Genomic DNA, 15,756 nt, shown 5'->3' on the forward strand with positions numbered 1-15,756 from the left:
CGCAAGGTCGAGGTGCTGAGCGAGGTGCCTGGCATGCAAGGTTAAGTCACCAGACTAGCAACATCGTTCCCGCCTTGAGATTCAGGCGGGCCAGAAGGTGGCCTGGATACCGAGTCCCGGTCCCGTGCAGCCCGGCCGGGCGGCTCCCTCGGCTCCACCCCCGGCTCCCCCGCCCGCCGCTCGAGCCTCTCAAAAGCCCGGGCGCCCGGGGCGGCGGCGCAGAGCCGGGGCCGGCGCACGAGGCGGCAGGGCGGCCATGACTGCGGAGCAGGCGCTGCCCCTGGGCAACGGGAAAGCGGCCGAGGAGGCGCGGGGGTCTGAAGCGCTGGGCGGCGGCGGCGGCGGGGGCGCGGCGGGGACGCGCGAGGCGCGCGACAAAGCGGTCCACGAGCGCGGCCACTGGAACAACAAGGTGGAGTTCGTGCTGAGCGTAGCTGGCGAGATCATTGGGCTAGGCAACGTGTGGCGCTTCCCCTACCTGTGCTACAAGAACGGCGGAGGTGAGTACGGTGGGGATGCGGGGCGACACCTATGGAGGAGGACACCCCTCGTGCACGGTCCCTATTCCCCCTCTTAATCCCCGTGAGCTGAGGGGTGGCCCACCTGTTTCTGTGCGCCTGCGTGCTCGGATCTGCTTCGCACCTGAGTGCGCCACCACCTGCCACCTGCCACCAGGCCCAGAGCAGCGTCTGTCACCTGCATGAGGGATAGACCTGGACCCGGAGCTCTGCGTTCAGGCAACTGGCTGGCATTTTAGGCAGAAGCCCTTTAATTTAGCCTCGGAGGCTCAGCTGCTGTGACTTCGTACTTTTTTTTTCTTTTGGCCTCATGGTTGCCTTGGAAATCAGTGATTTTACTGATCTCAAAGATGATGAGGCTAAGGGTCCAAGAAGCAGTCTGTTTTACTACTGCCGACAGTGGGATTCTGACCCCAAAGGCCTCGTTTTCGTGCAGGCTTGAGCTGACTCCAGGAACAACTTTTGGGAAGGCTTTGCCGTGTGCTCGTCTCTGTGGTCTTTTAAATTTGCTCTGCAGGACATTTCTGGGGAAAGTATTTTAGGCCTCTCTGGAGGAAAAACTGGCACCAAGCAGTTTCTTTTACTGGGCTCAGACTCACCCACAACAACTGCAACCACGCTGATTTTGTATGTGGAAAAGGCTTAGATATTGGAGGGAGACCAGAAGCCCTCAGAGTGCCACTGAAGAGAGTGGAAGCTGTGGGCCCCAGAACACCTAGCTAAGACCAGGGCTTGGACCCCCTCCATGCTCCCACACCCCTCATATTGCCATAGGATGGCAGAGTAGCAAGAGATCCCAATAAAAGCTTCGGTGATGGCACAGTTCCTCTCAGAAAAGGCCTGTCTTAGCATTTCCTCGCCTATCTTGGTATCCCAATCTTCAATAAAATCTTCCAGACCTAAAAAGGTGGTGGAGAAGGTGGCTGATGCAGACAGAGCAGGGCCTTCCTGTGCAAACAGCTGAGGAGCCTGTGGACCACACTTCCTGGGCCAAGCCCTTTATTTGGGGACATTCACCCCGAAGGCGCAGGCTGCTCCAGGCCTATCCTGCACTGGTAATGAAGTGGCCAACAGTGCCCGTGGCTTGGCAAGGGGAGGCAGCAGGCCCAGACTCACTGTGCAGACCAATCCTTTAGAAGCCGCTGTGTCTGCTTAGAAAGCTATGGGATCCCTTTAGGTTGGCATGAGGCAGAAACTATATTAGCATCTTTATTCATCTGGGAAATGTTAAACAAGAAGTCTTCTGCAAATTCGAAAATGGAGATAAATTGAATTGATCACAAATCCTGCTACGAACTGTTTTTAAGGTTGTAGTGAGTAAAGTTGAAAAATGACTCATTGTTGGTTTTTTTTCCCTCTCTTTGATTTGCCAAGAGCCTCCATCCTTGCAGACACCCCAGTTTGGTTGTTGGTTATTTTAGGAATTACAGTACTAGCTTTGTGAGACACAGGCCAGCTGGCTTTCACCCAGAGTCATCTGTTGGGTTCTCCGAGGCTCCCAGGTGAATGACGGGGTCTTAAGGGAGCCACTTCAGCTTTTTAATCAAATAGATTTGGATTCAGGCCTTGGATAACACTTACCCTGGTACACAAGTTGCTGCCTTCAATCTAGCTGGGCTGTGCTTTCTTTTCAAAATAACATATCCACAGGCTGGACTTACAGATCCCCACCGTAGTTGAAAGTATCTCATTCACAGGGTAAAATCTTAAATTAGTCCCTTGCCCAGAAAAGGCTAAGCCCCTTTCAAAGCTGAGTTGATAGGTCCACACTACGGGGATTAATCAAGGTTGTTGATCCAGTTGCTAATCCAGCGGTTAAAGAGGCTTCATTTAGCAAAAGCAATTTCAGGTAAAGCCTCCGTTCATGACATCGGATGAAGAACACTCTGTTTTCATGCTTTGTTATTAGATGGGAGAAAGAAAATGAGGGATTTAGGGAGTGTCCCCATCTGTCCCAAGAGCTCATGCTCCCTTCGCTCATTTCCTTTACTTTGCAGAAAGGCTCAGGCCATGGACATTGTGTGTAGGGTGGTCCTTACCTAGGCTACCCCTAAACCAGCTTAGCAGGGGGATCCTTGCTACAAATTCCTTAGGATTCAGCTCCTTTCTTGAGTCATATGTGCAGGGGTGTTTAACCCTTTGAAGCCTGGTGCTTCTTACTGTACAATTCCCTGAGAAGGTTTTTTTTTCCTTTATGAGAAAAATCTCTTGGAGGCTATATAATAATATAATAAGGGTGGTCTCCTTCACCCACCCTTGAGATTAGAGTTTAGGGAACAACACACTTGATAGAAACAAGTTTCATCTGTGCTGAAGGACAGAGAGATGGAAAGGGCAGGGTGGGGCTGGAGACATGGCTCGGCTGGCAAAGTGTGTTCTCTTCAGGCATGAAGACTGAGCTGGAACCCCCAGCACCCATATAAACCGCCAGGCATAGTGTACACATCTGTCATGCAAGCACTGCGAATGTGGAGGCAGGAGGATTCCTGGCGCTCACTGGCCAGCCAGGCCAGTGAGCCCCAGGTGTAGCGAGAGTCCCTGTATCAAAAATGGGGTCAAGATTATAGAGGAGGATGCTTGACAATGGCCCCTGGCTTCTACATACATGTGCACAAACATGTATGTATTCACATGCTCAAAGAGAATAAATCGCACACAAAAAGAATTGATCAAACAAAGCAATTTTTAACATTCTGATTTTAGTCATCCTGAGAAGTGATCGGTGTCAGATATTAATTATTAAAGCCCATTTAATAATTGAGGGTCAGAGATGCAAGGGAGAGTTGAATAACGTAAAAGGTGGCCGAGGGCACAAAGCCCCCCTCCATGTTTTCTGGGTCCAGCCCTCCCAGCCAGATTGGAATTGCAGCTGGAAGAGCACTGTGTGCAGCCCTGTAGTAGATACCCACTGAAGAGCCTGGTGTGGATGGAGAAACGGCAGGCCAGCTTCCATGTCACCCTTCTGCACCCCCACAGGGGCATTCCTGATTCCCTATGTGGTGTTTTTCATCTGCTGTGGAATTCCCGTCTTCTTCCTGGAAACGGCTCTGGGGCAGTTCACAAGTGAAGGAGGCATTACCTGCTGGAGGAAAGTCTGCCCTTTGTTTGAAGGTAAGTGTTGATTTTGTGAGCAAAGAAAACTTTGCCTCATGGATGACAAGTTTCCCTGAGTCGCTGAAGGCTGATTCAAAGGACAGAGACCCCAGCTGCTCTTTTCCCTTGGTCCTCACAGGCATTGGCTATGCAACACAGGTGATCGAGGCGCACCTCAATGTCTATTACATCATCATCCTGGCATGGGCCATCTTCTACCTAAGCAACTGCTTCACCACCGAGCTCCCCTGGGCCACCTGTGGGCACGAGTGGAACACAGGTATGGTCTCCAGGCTGGGTCTCTCTTGGTCCTGTGGAGGGGGTTGGGGTTGGTGATCCATCCTGACTCTCTGGGCTCTGTCATAAGTTTAGTTTCCTGGGAGTGGCCTCTGGAACAGTGGTCACCTACCCAGGGTATATTCAGCAGTTACAGGTAAGGCAGAGCCCTACAGACAGAGTTAGAGTATGACAAAGCTCTAGGCTGCAACTTGGGGATCAGGAGTCCCTCTCCAGCCCTACTTCTCTGAGTGGTTCATCTTCTTCCATAAGATGAAGGAATTGGACTAAATTAAGGGCAGTTAAGATTATTGCATTTATGGTAACAAACACAAAATAGAAAATGCATTTGGTTGCTAGAATTTGAAAGTCAGAAGACATTGTATAGAAATCTGATTTTTAGGCTCTTTTTAAAGATTCACTTAATTTTATTTTTTTGTGTATGAGTATGTGTCTGCTTGTATGTATGTGACCATATTCATGCAGTGCCCATGAAGGCCAGAAGGGGGTGTCAGATCCATTGGGGCTGGAGTTAACAGATGCTTATGAGCCACCATGTGGATGCTAGAAATCGAACCTGAGTCCTCTGGAAGAGCAGTCAGTGCTCCCAACTGCTGAGCCAACTCTTCAGCCACCCAACTACTCTTAAAGAATTTCTTCTCTGGCAGCCTCCCTACTTGACAGCAGCAGGCACAGCCACTGACTGGGGAACAGCTGTTGTTAAGGATGAAATAGTTGCCAGCACCACACCCTAGTTACTTGTTCAAACCAGCTAAACATCTGAAGGCAGCAACCCCTCCCCTGCCCAGCTCCACATAGTGGGGAGTCTCGTAGGTCACCTTTGACTTTGATACACCGTTTGCTTTTCATCTGTCATCCTATTAGAACTTCTTTGACAACCTTGAAGAGAATATCCATCTAACCCTTTTCGGAAATTGCTGTGCTCAGAGCAGGCATAACCAATGGATTGTATCACTTTTGCTTTCCATGACAAGTATTGAATGTCTGAAGAAGTGTGGGGTGTCTGTATCTGTCTGCCTGCCTGCCTGCTTTGTTTTATTCTGCTTGGATTTAGTTTTTTTTTAGTTTTGAGACAGGGACTTGCTCTGTAGCCCAAGCTGGCCTTGAACTCATAAAGATTCATCAGCTGAGTCTTCAGGAATGAACTACCACACCCAATTTATTATTACTCTTAGGAAAAATATTTAGCAAGCACCATTTTAGAGTCTAATACAAGCCAAGGACACTGTCATCACAGAAGCAGACAGGGGTATATTTGCTGACAATGTCAGGTTCTAGACTCCACTACAGACTCCCTGGAGCACCCAGACCCACCTGCTTTCAGCATAAGCTAGGGCTAGCCAAGAGGAGCGAGAAGAAAGCAGACAGTCAGGTTATTTGTTCCCAGTGGAGCAAAGACCTCCCTGGCTTGTCATCCCCTTTCTTCAAAGCCTGTGACGTGAACCCCTGTTGTGCCTAAGATGCCCCTCTCCCTATGGCAGGTGTAACTGGGGTTTGTCGGTGAGAAGAAGGCATGCCAGATGTTGCAGAGCTCTCTCCTCACTGGCCCCTGAGATGAAAGAATGCCTGGGTCCTAAAGGAGCTGGTGCAGGAGGCTCTGCCCCTATGGAACCTGAAGCCTAGTGGCCCAGGCAGCTGTGTCTGCAGATACAGGGTCTGCGGTGGCCAACATGTTCCAAGTCAATGACAGCCAGCAATGGAGCCCTGCCTGGAGTTATTCTTGGTTCTGTCTTTAGTGGGCTGTGAGCTTTACAGAGGGAGGGGGTGTACAGCAATGCCTTGGATTCTTTTTCTTCATAGCCAAGAGATAGAGAAGGTGATTCCTTGGATGTCTTATTTACTTAGAATTCAGGAGAGGGAGATCCAGGGAAGGCTTCCTGGAGGAGGAGACAGCTCAGGATTGCTCTGTACCTGGATATGAAGATGGTTCTGCTGCAGAGTTCCTTGATGACCAAATTTTTGAGAATGGCTAACTTTTTGACTCACCTGAGTGAGTGAGGGGATGAAGGAACCAAGGGCTTCCTTGGTGTGTGTTCTGCCAGTTCCTGCAGCCCTCAGTTCAACAGACTGCTATGGTAGTCCCTTCTTGCTATGTGCCACCTCCACCAGAGCCACTGGGCATGAGTGACCTGTTCTGTTTCTTCTAGAGAGGGCCACTGGGCAACAGAGGCCAAGGTCATGGACAGGACTAAGCAGAGAAAGAGAAGACTAGAAGATGGTGCGGGTATGAGGCCAGGGGCAACATGTGGGTAGGTTCTGGGAAGGGCCAGAGTCTGGCCCTGCTCCTCCCACTCCTGTTAGAACCAGGCCAGGCCACCAGGGAAGCTTGTCAAAGCTTGCATTCTTCTGTGCTCTGACCCCTGTTTGCCAACTCCACCTGCCTGCGCCATCAACTCCTTGTCCTCCCCAGGTTCAGCCCCATAAAGCTTAATCTCTGCATGTGTCTTGTCTTGTTCTCACTCAGAGAAATGTGTGGAGTTCCAGAAGCTGAACGTCAGCAACTACAGTCATGTGTCCCTGCAGAATGCCACCTCCCCGGTCATGGAATTCTGGGAGTAAGTGAAGGATCAGCTGACCCTGTCCTCATCCCTGTCCCCCATCCCCTCCCACCCTCCATCCCTTCTGGAAAAACCTAGCCCAACTCCCTCCACCCCATGCTTCTTGGCTCCCATGGCCATCTGACTGCTATAGAAGCAGACATATGTGGGGGTCCTTCAGGGCATCCCATAGGAGCAGCTGAGAGGAACTCATTCTGGTTCCTTGAAAACATGTCAGCATACCTAGTGCTTATTAGGGTGGGAAGTGCTTGGTAAAAGAACAGTTTAAAAATTCATTCTGAGCAGCAGAGAAGCTAATTCTTGCTTGCCGTAAGCAAAGCCAGGAGTATATTTAGCCTTAGAAAACTGAAATCTCGGAGGGTTGGAGTGGGGACTATCTTGCTCTCGGTACCTGAAGTAGTGTGTGAAAAAGTAGATCCACTTTAAAGGAGAGGCAGCTTTCAAATGTATTTAAGAAGGATGTGAGGTTGAAAGGACCCGGAAGGTGGTGAGCACCCCTCATCCCAGCAGCGGGTACAGTTTTGCCAGAGTTCTAAAGTGCTAGGATCCTCACAAGGCTGAGGAATGCAGTTGTGGAAGCTGTATGCACATCTGGGGAGCATCATCCTGAGGTGTCTTGTGAAGCATGCACTGTAGAAGTGTGTGGTGCACAACCTGCGGGAGGTATACAGTCACCCCAACTTCTGCTGCAGGATTGTCCCCCACCCAGCTATAGATAGTTGGTTTTTTTGTACATGTTAAAGGCTAAACCAAATGCTCCCTGAGGTTTCTCAGTTTGCCGAGACCTGACTTCATGGATGAAGTCTCCCCTACCTTAGGGCTAATTAGTAATAGTAACATATGGGGATGAATGGTGGGTTGATCTTATAATTTTATGATTTTATGATAAGATGAGTGATTTTAATTTGTTTTCCAGATACCATTTGTTTCCTCCCCTCTAGAAGTCTGGCTGAAATTAGATTCGTAATTCTCCTGTCCATCTTTGCGTTTGTTTTGCTTACATAAGTGCCCCAGAGTAGAATAGATGCCCCTTAGTTATTGTAAACATTTCCAGGATTGGTTAATCCAAGCCTTATGTTTTGTTTTTACTTTGTTTCCTTTCTCAGTGGTGGTTCTAAGATGAGTCTATATGGATACAATAATCCTGGCTTCCTTATACACACCTCCTTAATAGTGTTGCATTGTGTGAATGGTTACCTTGTATTTACCCCATCTTCTTGATGGGGTTAGACTGTTGCCCGTCGCCACAGTAGTTGACCTAGCTGCATTTTCTTGATGGTTTCTAGTCTGCAAGCCCATCTTAGTCTGTTTTATGTTACCTCTACAAAATACCTGGAACTGGGTGGCTTCTAAAGAATAGAGATTTGTTATCTTTCTTATACTTGTAGAGTTTATAAGTTCAGGATAGAGAGACAGGTGCTTGGCAAGAGTTGGCTCCTGCGCCATCCTTTTGTGGAAAGCACAAGAGCAAGAGAGAAGCAAGGGGTGGGGGTTGCTGGGGAGATGGCTCAGTGGTTAAGAGCACCTGGCTGCTCTTCCAGTAGGGCCTGGGTTCAATACCCAGCACCCACATGGCAGCTCACAACTGTCTGTAACTCCAGTTCCAGGGAATCTGACACCCCCATACAGACACATGCACATGAAATAAAAATAAATATTTAAGAGAGAGAGAGAGAGAGAGAGAGAGAGAGAGAGAGAGGAGCAAGGGATCCAAAGTCAGCATTTCCTTAGGAATCTCTGTTGGGCCCCTGGTAACATTTCCAACCCATTCCCATAAGCCGTCTTTCACTGCTGTTGCATTGGAGTTTTGCTCTCCAACCCATACTGTAAGGGAATGCATCGAAATCATGCATTAGAGTGTAACTGGCGGGCTGTGGACCATGCATGGCCTCTGTTTTATCAGATAATATGGAGATTGCTCTTATGTGTATCCTAAATATTAGCTTGTAAGAATTTCTGCTGCTCCACTTTTCCCTCAGTGGCGCTTTTTATTTTTTAAAGATTATTTCATTTTGTTTGTGGTTACTTTGCCTGCTTGTATGTGTATCACATAAATGCAATGCCTGCAGAGGCCAGAAGAGAGTGTCAGATCCTCTGGAACTGGAGTTAAAGATCCCTGTGAGCTGCCATGTGGGTCCTGGGAATCAAACCCAGGTCCTCTACAAGAGCAATAAGTGCTCTTAATCACGGACTCATCTCTCCAGCCCCAAGTGAGTGCTCTGCTTTCTATGCAGGACTTCATCTGAGCAAGTGTTTTTTGTTTGCTTCATTTTGTTTTCTCTAGACAGGGTCTTGCTGTGTTACTCTGGTGGCCTGACACTTGCTATATAGACCACACTGAACTTGAACTTGTAGCAATCTTCCTGCCTCTGCTTCTCCAGTCAAGTTTTATTTCTTCTACGTAATGAGTGTGAAATGGTATTTCACTAATTGAAACTTGCATTTTTCTAATTGGTGGTGAGGTGAGCATCTTTTCATAATTTTGATGCCTCGCCCATAAACTCCAGACTCCTGTCTTTCTCTGGTTTGTGTTTTCTTTTAGGTAAACATTCTTTATACTTTTAAATGCGTGATTTTCCCTGTTGTAGGATTTTTACACAGCATGTGGGTTTTCTTATGGTATACAGAATTTTCCATTTTAATGATATTGTGTGTGTCGGTTTCTCCTTTGTGCCTGGTACAGTTGGCCTCTTATTTAGGATGATTTTCCTCCCCCAAAGTTGTACAAACAGTTTCTGACTTTTCTCCCAAGAGTTTTAATGTTTCAGTTTCCTCACATCTAGGAACACTATGTATGGTAAAGGCGGAAATGCAGCGTTTGTTTTATGTGGATACTGGATTTCTTCAGCAGTTACCCGTTCCTTACCTCTTCTCAGCCAATTTGCAGTGTCTTCTCAACTAGACATGGTTTTCCTAAAAGCACTGGTCTGTTTTGATGGTCTTTGCCCATCTAGTTGACCTTCTTGTATCTCTATAGATGTTGCCCTGGTGTTGCTGTTGTGACCCTTGACCTGGTCATGCTCTGTTCGTTTTCAAAATGATCTTACTGTTCCAAATGAATTTTAGAATCAACTTATTTAGCCTAAGCAATAAAAATGAAATGAAAACAACCTTGTGGAGATTGGGCTGAAAGTCCGTTTTTCTGTTAGCTTAATTTGAAGAAAATTACCTCTCCTGTATTGAGTTTTCAGTCCATTTTTGAACATGCTTCAACTAGCTCTTCATTTATTTGGGTTTTCTAAATGTCTTTTGATTGTGGCCTTTGTAGCAGTCAGCATAAGAACCAATGGCATCTGCCTAGTGAGTCAATCTCAAAAAGGAGCCTCTGAAAGGTACATTTTAGAGAAGAGACTTTGGTTCTGGGCGGGACAGCAGGATTTTCTCCAATCATACTGGGCTGGGGTTCCCTGCAAAGGTTTTCATTTGCTTGTGTTGCACATAAACCGTTGGAGGTCTGTGAAAAAAAGTATTTTTTGTGTTTTTTTAGGGAAACCAACCTGAATCAAGAGACGACATCTATTTGAGGCCCTGTATGTTTCCCCCACACACCACTCATCCCCTTTGCAACATATGTGTAATCCTTAGGTTTTATTGTTGTTTGTGTTTTCCTTGTATTCTTCGTTTTCAGGGGATACATGCATGCCACGATGCATGTGGAGAGGCCAGGGGACAACTTTGGGGAACTGGTTCTCTTTTCCTACCATATGGGTCTTAAAGATTCCACTCCTGTCTTCAGGCTTGGTGGCAGGTGCCCACTGAGCCACCTTGTTAGCCCGAGTCACATGTGTGTAACGTATTTGCCCACTGTCTCTGTTTCTCAGTCAGTGTGGTCATTGGCAGGCTTGGGAAGGCTGTCAGTGAGTACTGAGAATATGAGCAGATGGAGGAGGAAGGCAAGCAGTTGGTAAAGTCTAGAAAACCCTACATGAGAAGGGGCAGGAGCCCGCCCCGCACTGAGCCTCCCATCCCCCAGCACCCATCACTTCCAGCACCACTGCACTAAGTCTTTACTGTGCATCCAACACCAGCCTTTTCCAGCTGCCTGGTCACTCCAGGTGAAGGGCCGTGCGGGACAGCAGCTCTGTAGTGGGTCTGTATTATCTACGCAGTCTTGACTGCTGTACACTGACTACTTCCTCGGGTGTCTGGTCACACTCCAACAATTCATTCTCTCAGAAGAGAGCTCAGAGTATACAGAGACCAGGTGAGGGCTCACATCATCCTGTGAGGATCTGAGAAAAGCCAAGAATTTGAGGAGAGCTGATGGCTGTGTCATTTGAAGGGACCATCTGTATATCTTTGATAAACCCAGCTTCCCAACCATCCTGTATTCACTGGACTCATTTAGACTCATCTCTTCCACAACATACCCTGGTCGTCATGAACATTCCACCTAGCCAGTGCTGGAGAATGCTTTGCTGGGCTGTGATTATTTCTGGCTTTGAGTTGGTAGTTGATCCTGAGGCTCTGGGAAGAACCTTTTAGTTCTCCACCTGGAAGCCCTTGCTTATTGGTTCAGTTTCCCCAGAACTGTCCCTCCGCCATGCTTCCTGGACTTTTTCTTTTGTAGCCTGTTTACAGTTTCCCCACTAGTGCTCAGGTCCCCAGTGTGTCCCTGCTCTTCACATCAGGGCCACCATGCTTGGTCAAAGCATCGGCTTGGGCTGCCTGCTGGTTCATACATTCCACAAATGCCTGCTTCTTGCTGCATGTAAGAAAGACACTGTATCTAAGGGAGGCAGAGATGACAGGTGCCCATCTCTAATACACTAGTGAAACAAACCCACAGATGATCATCAAATCCAACTGCTGAGGGCGCCCAGCCCAACCCACATCAAACTCATTTTAAAATTTACTTTTCCTTTTCAGAATGTATTTGAAATGATTCAGCCAACAAGACAAGCCAGACCCTGCATCTGTCCTGGTTCTGACTCTGGCAGGGGCTTGTAGGGTGGGACAGCTTGTCTTTCTAATATCACATTTCAAAATCGGGCCATGGTGGTTTCCCTTAGTAACCATTATGCATCAAGTCCGTGTGCTTATCTAAATATGTCTTCATTTCCAAATCTTGAGCCTGCGTCCTCTGGTGGGATTGAGCTTGACAACGTTACATGGACCGGGTGTTCCCTTCTCTTTCTCAGTTCCCTCATTCTCCCCAGTCCCTGGGTTTTAGGAGCAACCTCAGGTTCACCTTGGGTACAATTACAGTCACTGCGCAGGAGCCCATGTGAGGAGCGTGTCCTAGTGCATGCTTCATGCTGAGCTGGGGTTAGGCTCTGAGGGTTTGCAGCTGTTTCTTTATCAGGACCCAGCCTTGCCTTTCTGAATTATCTTTTACTGCTGGTGTGTTTCCTTTGTATTTTGCAAAGCCCCACAGATATCTTAATTCTTCATCTTTGGGTAGAAATCAAGGCTCAGAGGAACAAAACCTGTTCTTACTGTGAGAACAGGCATCTTGCTTGCTGCCTCATTGCCCCTCCCTCTGTATTCTCCTCCTTTTCTTCCTCCTCTTCTTTCTCTTCCTCCTCCCTCCCCCTACTGACTTCCCTCCCCTCCCTCTATTTTCTTTCCTCCTCCTTTCTTCTTCCTCTTCTCCCCCAACTCACTGGCCTCCTTCCATTATCTTTCTCTTCTCTGCTCCTCCTGTTGCTGGCTTTTGTCCCAGCCCAGCCATATGTGCCCTGGCTTGTTCCAGGGTCACTTGCTCACCTGGCTTTTGCCCTCCCTTGGTCTGTGTCTGGCTCTTTTCACTGAGTCTTGATTCAGATGTCAGCTCCCTCCTGTGTGGCACAGTGGAATGAGATGCCAATTCCCTCAGCTTTCTCTCTGCATAGCTCTTTTCTGACCTTCTGCATCTGTGAACTGGCTCGTTCTCCTCTGCCTTCAATATAGGTAGAGCTCCATGCTAGTGCAGCCTGTGTCCTTTGTTCACTGTGGTCGGCTGCACATCTGAGGTGCTTAGAAAACACTGTCAAAATCAATGGACGTCATAGGGAGTGGACGGATGTGTGCATGTTACCTAGCCCCTCCCATTCCAGCTGCAAGTTGGCAGTAGGTAACTCCTCCTGGTAATATTGCAGGCAGTGACACCTCCCCTACACTGAGCCCTGTGGTCAGGTCTGCTGCACTGATGGCATATTTACGAGTGGCTCTTTTGCCTGTGAAATGGGGACTTGAGCTAGTCAGCGTTCCTTGGTGTGTATGTCAAAACACCCCCAGATAAAGAGCCTCAAGGAGGGGGAGGGTCTATTTCTGCTCATGGCTTCCCAAGTCTCTGTTCACTTGGTCCTGTTTGGGTCCATGGTGGCAGAGTGCATTGTGGGTGGAGCAAATGATGGGGGAGGCGGCTCACCTCATGGCATCTGGGAAGTGGACAGAGACTGGAAGGGGACTAGGTCATAGGCACACCCCCTGTGTTCTAACCTCCTTGTCCTCTTAGGCTCACCCTCCCAAGGGTCCCATGACCCTCAGTGCCATTACTGAGTGTTAAGCCTTTACAGGGGCATTTAAGATCCAAGCCATCATGGAGATTGTCCATTTCCCTAGGTCAGAACTGAACTCTGGTACCATCTGACCCTGTTCCACAACCACCCAGCATCTTGCCTATGGCTGCAGTATAGATCTCGGTGGGTAGGTGCTGTGGCCCACCTGGTGTCACTGCTTCCTCTCCCCATGAAGGGCGTGCCACTGCACGACTGGTGTGGCCTCTGGAAGCCCGTGTGCTCCTCTGTACACAGCTGAATGTGTCACGTTAGCGTCGAATGAGGCAATGTTTACAGAGCACCTAGCACACGCTCAATACACAACTTAAACGTTTTCCAAACTTCTCCTGGGTGTGCTCACCACACCTGTACCCAGAGACACGAGAAGCACCCAATCTAGAGGAGGAAGCCAGGAAGTGTGTGTGGGGGGGTGAAGTTTCTGATGTACCTGACAATGGAGCTGTGGGATCCTGGCCCAGAGCCAAGAACAGGGAGCCTGCCTATCCGTCTGTGGGGCAGCCTTCCTGAAAGTGCTGGCGCTGATCTGAGCTGGGCTTTGAAGGACGATGAGAAGTCCACGTGGTTGTCTGTAGTGCTAGTAACACAGGCTGGAGCATCAGCATCGTCACTGAGGCCACATGTAGAGGCTTGTGGACTTGCTGTAATGCCACAGTACGTGTGAGGAAAGGCTGAGAGTGGAGCCGTGGTGCGTCTGTTCATTTACAGCAGTTACCACCTGCCCGTGATCAGCTGATCAAAAATATTACGTGGGAAATTCCAGAAATAAATTAATTCATGTTCACGTGTTTTCAGTTTCATACTGTTCTGAGTAGTAAGATGAAATCTTTTTTTTTTTTGAGTGAGAATATCTTTTTATAAATTTTTAAAACTTGTTTTACATACTGACCACATAGTATGTAAAGCACATAGTTTCCCCTCCCTCCTCCTGTTCCCGCCTCCCAATTACCCCGCCCCCCCCCCCATCCACTTTTCTGTCTCCATTTAGAAAGGAGCAGGCCTCCCATGGGCATGAACAAAGCATGCCTCACCAGGTTGTGACAGGACCAAGCTCCACCCCTGTATCAAGGCTGGGCAAGGCAACCCACCATGGGGAACAGGTTCCCAGAAGTCAACCCAAGTGCCAGGGACAGGTCCTGATCCCACTGCTGAGAGCCCACCAAACAGACCAACTGTCACATATATGCAGAAGGCCTAGGTCAGTCCCATGCAGGCTCCCAGGCTGTCAGTCTAGAGTGTGAGCTCCCATGAGCTTAGGTCAGCTGTCTCTGTGGGTTCTTCATGGTCTTGACCCCCCCTTGATCTTGATCATACAATCCCTCCTCCCTCACTTTAACAGGACTCCCAGAGCTCAGTCCAGTGTTTGAGTGTGGATTCCTGCATCTGCTTCCATCAGTTACTGGATAAAGGCTCTCTGATGACAATTAGGATAGTCACCAATCTGTTTAGAGGAGATGGCCAGTTTAGGCACCCTCTCCACTATTGCTCAGACTCTGTGGTCATTCTTGTGGATTCCAGGGAGTTTCTCTGGCACCAGCTCTCTCTCTAACCCCAAAATGTTGCCCCCAATCAAGGTAGTAAGATGAAATCTTATACTGCTTCGTCTGACTGAGATGTCATTTATCCTGGGGTGGAGGGGGAGAAGTTGGAGGGAGGGAGGGAGGGAGGGAGGGAGGGAGAGAGAGAGAGAGAGAGAGAGAGGCACGATTGCACAGGTGCAAGGCCAGTCCATCACTCATGGCATCTTGGTCAGATGCTATGGAGATGAAACTGCTTCTGTTTAGGTGACCTTTATTTTATTTAAAAATAGCCCAAGCGTGCAAGAGAGATGGTGGAGTTTTAGATATGCCAAAGAGAAGCCAGAAAATGCTTTATTTTACATAAAGAGTAAATCAAACCACTCCACCCCGTGTGTGTGTGTGTGTGTGTGTGTGTGTGTGTGTGTGTGTGTGTGTGTGTTAGGGGACAGTTTCTCTCTTTAGCCTAGGCTGGCATCAAATTTCTCATTTATTGGAATTGTTGAATTCCAGGTTGACTTGGAATTCGCAATCCTCCTGCTCCAGCCTCCCAAAGGACAAAATATACACTCAGGTGGCCAAGACCTTTGTAATGTCTCCCTGTGCCTGCTTTATAAATTGAGTTTATTGTGCATGTGGATGTATAGGAGAAGCATGGCGTATGTAAAGGTTTCAGGCAGCTACTGGAGATCTTGAAGCGTCTGGTCTCTGGATCAGGGGAGCTGCTGCGCATGTCTTCAGAGAATGTTTGCTCTACACCAGGTCTAGGTGGAGGGCCTGGGACACATCATGAACAAAGCCAGAGGAGAAAGTGTCCTAGTAAATCAAGGAAAACAGTATCAGGCTAAAGGAATTGAGACTGTCTGGGTCACACTGGGGCCCCTCTGAGTGGATGGCATTTGGGTATGGATTTGAAAGAAGTGGGGTGACAACTTTATACGCCAGAGGCAAGATCTGAGGCCAGAGGAGTAGCAGGGGCTGTGGCCTCAATATGGAGGACGTGTGTTGTGTTCTGAGACTGACCCAGAGACCTCAAATGCAAGCTGGACCTTCCCAGATAGACACCTGAGAGAGGCCCTGCCTCAGTCTGCCTTCTATTGCTATAATAAAGACCATGGCTAAAAACTACCTAGGGAGGAAAGGGCTTGCTTAGACCTTGTGTCCTGATCACAGCCTATCACTGAGGGAATTCGGGGCAGGGACTCTAGCAGGAAGAAAGACCAGACCATGGAGGAGTGTGGCTTACTGGCCTGTTCTCATGGCTTGCTCAGTC

The 15,756-nt window shown here is 48.5% G+C and overlaps 1 protein-coding gene across 1 annotated transcript in view; it reads left to right on the forward strand.

Annotated features, from left to right (window-relative positions):
- The first annotated feature begins 202 nt into the window (after nt 1–202).
- Nucleotides 203–15,756, forward strand: part of Slc6a11 (solute carrier family 6 member 11) — a 118,994-nt gene continuing 103,440 nt past the window's right edge. The window contains exons 1-4 of the mRNA XM_041639958.1: nt 203–500; nt 3,495–3,629; nt 3,751–3,891; nt 6,373–6,463. Coding sequence (XP_041495892.1) covers nt 257–500; nt 3,495–3,629; nt 3,751–3,891; nt 6,373–6,463 — 611 coding nt within the window. The 5' untranslated portion in view covers nt 203–256. The remainder of the gene's footprint in view (nt 501–3,494; nt 3,630–3,750; nt 3,892–6,372; nt 6,464–15,756) is intronic.

Source organism: Microtus oregoni, unplaced genomic scaffold, assembly GCF_018167655.1.
Source record: "Microtus oregoni isolate MIOR12 unplaced genomic scaffold, Mior012 000002F_ref0000024, whole genome shotgun sequence".
Lineage (NCBI taxonomy): Eukaryota > Metazoa > Chordata > Mammalia > Rodentia > Cricetidae > Microtus > Microtus oregoni.